The sequence below is a fragment of the Nannobrachium achirus genome (genome assembly GCF_963921795.1).
Source record: "Nannobrachium achirus genome assembly, chromosome: 1".
Classification (NCBI taxonomy): Eukaryota; Metazoa; Chordata; class Actinopteri; order Myctophiformes; family Myctophidae; genus Nannobrachium; species Nannobrachium achirus.
In genome coordinates, this window is record NC_137810.1 from 24979939 (window position 1) to 24985938 (window position 6000).

General features: G+C 43.3%; 1 protein-coding gene across 7 annotated transcripts in view; it reads left to right on the forward strand.

Annotated features, from left to right (window-relative positions):
- elavl4 (ELAV like neuron-specific RNA binding protein 4) overlaps positions 1-6000 on the forward strand; it is a gene marked incomplete at both ends in the record, with an annotated part of 102306 nt that overhangs the window by 22364 nt on the left and 73942 nt on the right. For 2 of the 7 annotated variants that reach the window (XM_080723460.1, XM_080723459.1), the window contains one exon: positions 31-54. The exons of 4 other annotated variants lie outside the window; for them this stretch is intronic. In XM_080723460.1, coding sequence (XP_080579586.1) covers positions 31-54 — 24 coding nt within the window. Of the gene's footprint in view, positions 1-6; positions 55-6000 lie in introns of those variants that run through there. One more of the 7 variants, XM_080723461.1, reaches the window with a different exon arrangement.

Genomic DNA, 6000 nt, shown 5'->3' on the forward strand with positions numbered 1-6000 from the left:
GAGAGAGAGACAACGGCTGGCGGCTCCCAAATGGAGTGGAATGGGTTTAAGATGGTAAGGATGAGGGCTGCAGGCAGCCTGTCACTATACTCCACTCTACATTGTTAGCCTAGCTTTTAATTTATACAGCCAGCAGTGGCTGCAGAGCATTAGATCAGTCATAGTAGTATTCATTCTCTATTCCTTTCTCTTCTATAGTCTACCATATTCTATTCTGGCACTTTGTTTAATATAGTTGCACTCTGTGATACATGCTCTGTTTCTTACCTAGAGTTTCCTGGGCATGATGTTGATATAGCTATGCATGGGCAGAACAGAGAGGAGAGGGCTAGCGTGGCCATGGCTAGTGGGCAGAACCAGAGAGGGAGAGGAGGATGGAGCCAAAAAATCATGCTAATTGGAGAGGTGTAGCTTCAGGGTTAGAGGTAAGGAGCGATAGAGGGAGGCAGAAAACGTGGCAGGGAAAGAGGGAGGGAGGGAATCACTGCTCCCATTTTATGGGAAAGACGTGGGTGTAGGAATCACCTCCTTTCTTGCCTTTGCACCAGTCTTATACTCACCTGTATATGTAGCAGCGGTAGATGGCAACATTGTTGATGCTGAATGCGCTGTGAACAGGAGAGAGAGAGAGAGAGAGAGAGATTGGACTTTTGGCTTCATTGATATTCATGTATGCAAAGTGCGGCACATTACTCATAGGAGTAGACGTTATTTGTCACGCCGTTTTGTGTACACACAGCGCCAGTGTGTGTTTGTGTACATGTGTGGTTGCCGGAGCCAAGGAGCGATGGAGTAGGTGTGCTCGCTCTGTGCGCATGCTCGAATGCTAATGCTGTGCCTGTGTCATCTCAAAACCTCAAGCTGAGCCTCTGTTTGTGAGTGTGTGCGAGTGTCGCGCTTGCACGTGTGTGTGAAATGAGAGAGATTATTGTAAGCTGCCACAGACTTCCTTCAACTTTGCGCTCATCCACACAGCCTTCCATCCAGTCATCCATGCTTCCATAGCAGCTGCCAAGATACGAGGCTGCTGACTAAAAACTACTCAAAACCACAATATTTATTTTCTGCCGTCCTTTAGATCAGTGGTTCTCAACCTGTGGGTCGGGACCCCCAGGGGGGTCGCCAAATTATTTTGGGGGGTCCCCAGATGATTAACTTAATGTGCAACATTGTTTTCTCACTCAACAGTAAACAATCCAACATCCAACATTTCTAAAGTGACAATTTAGGACTTTTTAATACCTCTAAAGGCAAGAATTGTGAAAATAGCAGATCTACATGCTCACAACGCCTCGCAACGCGAGGCGTTGTGAGCTTGTAGATCTGCTATTTTCACAATAGAACCGTGTTATCCAAAAAATAATTTTACTGGGGGTCCCCAGTTCAGATATGATTATTTTGGGGGTCGCGACCAGAAAAGGTTGAGAACCACTGCTTTAGAACAGCTATAAGACGGAGGCTCTTTCCCCAACCCTCTACTACTCATTTCTTTCACTCGCTGCATTACTGCTTGGGATTTATCCACCAACATTAACACCATTATTGTTGTACATTCTAGCACAACGCCATCTGTGTTCAAAATGGCTCTCTTCCCATTAACAAGGCGGACTGGGAGTGAGTCACTTATATTAGCATCAAGAATGGTGGCGGCGTTATTCATTTGTCAGCAAGTAAATGTTTGATTGTTTGCGTGCTGGCTTCTGTCCCTCACATGCAATCAAAATGCTAATTGAAAAGAAGGCGATTCCCCAGCTTGCCGACAGGGCTGGCGGCGGCACTGTAGCTAGCACCCAGTCTCCCTGGACACTCAGTGCTTGCAGCCTAGTGTTGCGTAGATACAGGGGCTTGGCAGAGACTGCATCGAAATAGCCTGTGAGTTTGTGTGTGTGTGTGTGCGTGTGTGTGTGTGTGCGTGCGTGCATGCATGCGTGAGGAGGGGGATAGGGAGACATAGATACAGAGGGAGATAAATAGTAAGTCAGAATGGTAGAAAGAGAAAGATTACAATGGGACTGAAAAGCAAAAGAAAGAGTGAGACAGAGAGAGAGAGAGAGAGTATAGTGAGTACTAATAGGACTGATATTAGATGTGAGTGTGATCCACACCTCTGCTGCCTCCTATGGTGAGATGCTGGTGGGGGTCCTGGCTCTGAGACTGTCCATCATATAACTCTACACACACACACATGTGCACGCCCACACATAATAATAGAAACTACACATACAGTACACAAACACACACTGTGCCATAGTTACCCTAAGGCAGAACACTACACCACGCTCCCTGTCCAGCTTCCACTGTCAAGCTCCAAGGTTACACATCAATGATAACTGAGTGGGCTGTGAAGAATTCATTAAGCAGAATGCACAGACTCTGCTTCATGTTGGTCGCTTATCTCCCGATTAGGGAGTCTTACTGGTGTTATCGTTGTGTTGTGTTGTGTTGTGTTGTGTTGTGTTGTGTTATTGCGACCGTAGGTCGCAGTTAACTACTACTGGCACATCTTGTCCGTCAGATGGTGGGTGGGTGAGTCAGTAACGCCTCAATGTCTATAGCTGACCTGTTGTGACATCACATTGTTGTGACATCACATTGTTGTGACGTCACATTGTTGACCCATATTTGGCAATGCCTGTTTTGTGACGTCACTTTGTTGTGACATCACATTGTCGACCCATTATTTGGCAATGCCCACGTTGGACGCTCCCAGATGATGCCCTGTTAGGTGAACCACACTAACAGAATCCCTTGTATGCCCATATATACCGTACAGTAGAGATCCCTGATGTCATCAATATTAAACCCATAGCTTGGAATGCCCATAAATGGACATATTGTGTGAGTCTCATGCGGTCTATATAACATAAGACATCTATGATGTCAGACGTCAGTCATATCCATATTTGGGAAAATATTTTGTCCACATTTTGTCCAACTTAAACAACCAACCGCAACTTAAATCACACTTGTAAATGAATTCCGTCCTGTGCGAATTCCGTCCTGTCGTCTTACTGGTATAGATAATATGATCATATGTTTAAGATCATATTAATTGTATAGCAAGCCCTTCTTGTGGTGTAGTCGGTGTCTTATGTTATATTGTGGTTTTTGGTTGTGTCTATTGTGCAAGATTAATGCATCAATTAAAATATCTTCCAGTCTGTGCTGGTATCTCTGCTGTGTGTGTGTGTGTGTGTGTGTGTGTGTGTGTGTGTGTGTGTGTGTGTGTGTGTGTGTGTGTGTGTGTGTGTGTGTGTGTGTGTGTGTGTGTGTGTGTGTGTGTGTGTGTGTGCGTACGTGCGTGCGTGTGTGGGTGTGTGTGGGTGTGTGTGGGTGCAGTAGTTTGCATCAGCTTGTGTAATGGTGGGGGGCAGTGTGACTGACGTGTGTCTAGATATGGAGTGACATGGCTAACTAGAGCCTGATTAAACAGCAGACAAATGAAGAGAAGGACTGAATAGAGGGGGATGATGACACGGACAGAGGGACAGAATAATACTTGTCTTTTGTCTCTCCTACTTCCAAATCTTTGTTGTTGGGTGGAAACCTTGTACATGTACTGTATATCCAAATACAGATTACAAATTTGTTCTGTATTTATCATTTTAAAAATGATTTAAAATAGTTAAAATAGCCAATCTACAAGCACACAACGTATCGCGAGGCGTTGTGTGCTTGTGGATCACCTAATTTGAACTAGTGTTGTGCGTCAGTCTTGTATGATGAAGCGAGAAAAAAAACATACAAATTTGAAACTTGGAGATACAAGGTTTCTGCTCAACAGTGATGAAATGTAAGTTGTGAATGAGACAGGCATGCTCGTATGTTTGTCCACTCCAGACAGCAAAAAAGGGCATTTAATTTTCAATCTGCTTTGCTGACATTGGCCAGAAGTGCCAGGTCTTTATATTAGCTTGAAAGGGGAATTTATGCTTTAGCTATCTCCACTGCCAACGCGATTCATCAATTAAATATAGTAGGGCAGTTCCAAGGGTGGTAATAAATAATGATTACAACACAATGGGCACTCCCATGAAAGTAATTGTTTTCTATTCATGCCTCTTTCCATTTATTTTACTTTAGTTTTTCTGCTGTGACATTAACTCTCAGAACAACCAAGTACGCCTTACCAAAAGTCAGCTTTCTTTGCAATGGCGCTGTTATTCCTTTATATCAACATGGAGGTTCGTTCCCACCAAAAGATTATTATTATTATTTCTAGTGGCGATTAGGTGCAACATAACATCGAGCAGGGTGGACTGACAAAGTGTTCAATCGCCTCAGTATCTTCGCTCCAGCTGGAAAATCCCAACTAAGGCGATGTTTGCACCTTTAACCTGATTATTATTATTACTCTTATTATTATTATTATTATTATTACACAGTGTCACAGATGACCGTTTTTAAAGTCTCAGAAGTGACATGAACAGCCAGGATTTTACAATGTGGGTCAGAACAATATTCCAAATTTGTGACACATGGCCTTCGCAAAAGGCTATTACTGTATCTTGGTTTTAGTTAGATTGTAGATTTTTCTATCCTGGTTTGCTAGTTAGCTTAGGCTATAACAAAAGCTCTCCCTTGCGGTCATTTTGGCTTGCAGTTTGTGATGCTTTGCGCAGTGCTTGGCTGGAGTTAGTATACATACTCTACTGTATGTACTATATGATTGTTTACAGGGCATATAGTGGATGGGTGCCATCTGAACGGCAGATGATTAAAGTGCCTTAGGCACTGTTGTGTTGTGCTGTGTGATTTGTGTGTAGTCACAGTGCTGCAAATGTTGCTGCTGCTGATGTTGGTGTTGACATGCAGGGGTTGCCCACTGGATTTCCAGCAGTGCAATCCTAGCACATCTACAGTAATTAGCTACGGCATGCTGAAATGTCAAACGGTCAAGTTGCTGTTGTTGTCTGTTTGTGTCTGAGTGTGTGTCTGCTTGCATGTTTTTTTTTTACGGGCTAGTACGTGTCTGCGTGCGTGTGTGTGTGTGTGTGTGTGTGTGTGTGTGTGTGTGTGTGTGTGTGTGTGTGTGTGTGTGTGTGTGTGTGTGTGTGTGTGTGTGTGTGTGTGTGTGTGTGTGTGTGTGTGTGCTGCCATGTGTGTGCGTACCTTGTGTACCTCTTGGTAGCTTATGAATGGTTGCCTTGACTCGAGATGAGTCACCGAGACAGTTGCCAGTTAGATAATTAGATGTTTACTGTGTTTAGGCCCACAGACCATAATGAGGTTCAGAGATGCATTCCTGGTTAAATTAGCAGTAATATGGAAGCCAGAGAAATGAGCTGAAGACTAACACCATTTTCTTCGATTATTGCACCTCATCAAGATCTCTGCCACTTGGGGCTGTTTCCCAGGGCAGAGCAGCACAATCACATACCTTATCGTCGCTGTCGGGTGGAAACCTTGTATGTTCAAAACCGTTCCTTTTTTTATTATTATTTTAAAAACTAGTCAAACTAGTGAAAATAGCACACATCACCTCACATTGTGTGCTTGTAGATCTGCTATTTTCACTAGCTTTGTGCGACAGTTTGGTATGATGAAGCAGGGCTTTACTTTTCAAAAAAACGTACACATTTGAAACTCGGAGATACAAGGTTTCTGCCCGACAGTGACGTTATGTCACTTTCTTTTAACGTCTTCTATCAGTATCTTTGGCGGCACGGATGCTGAAAATATTGCACAATATTTTATAGGTTTAAAATGACTTCTCCAATTTCCTTTAAATAAAAGCTGGATGCAAGTGGTTAATGAGCCAAAAGCCTGTTTGAATAAGAAGGCACTGTAACAATCTCTGCCCCAATTATCATGCCTTGGTTTTTAAATATTCCTTTTGTGTGAGCCTTAAACACACATGAAGATTCACAAAACGGTCACGTTGAAAATTTAATAGGCTTCCACAGTGATTTTCTTCATTTATTTAAAATGTTGTGCCCCCCCACCCCCCCTCATATTTTTCTTTTAGAAAGCTAGAAATCTGGTGAAGGCAGTAGGATT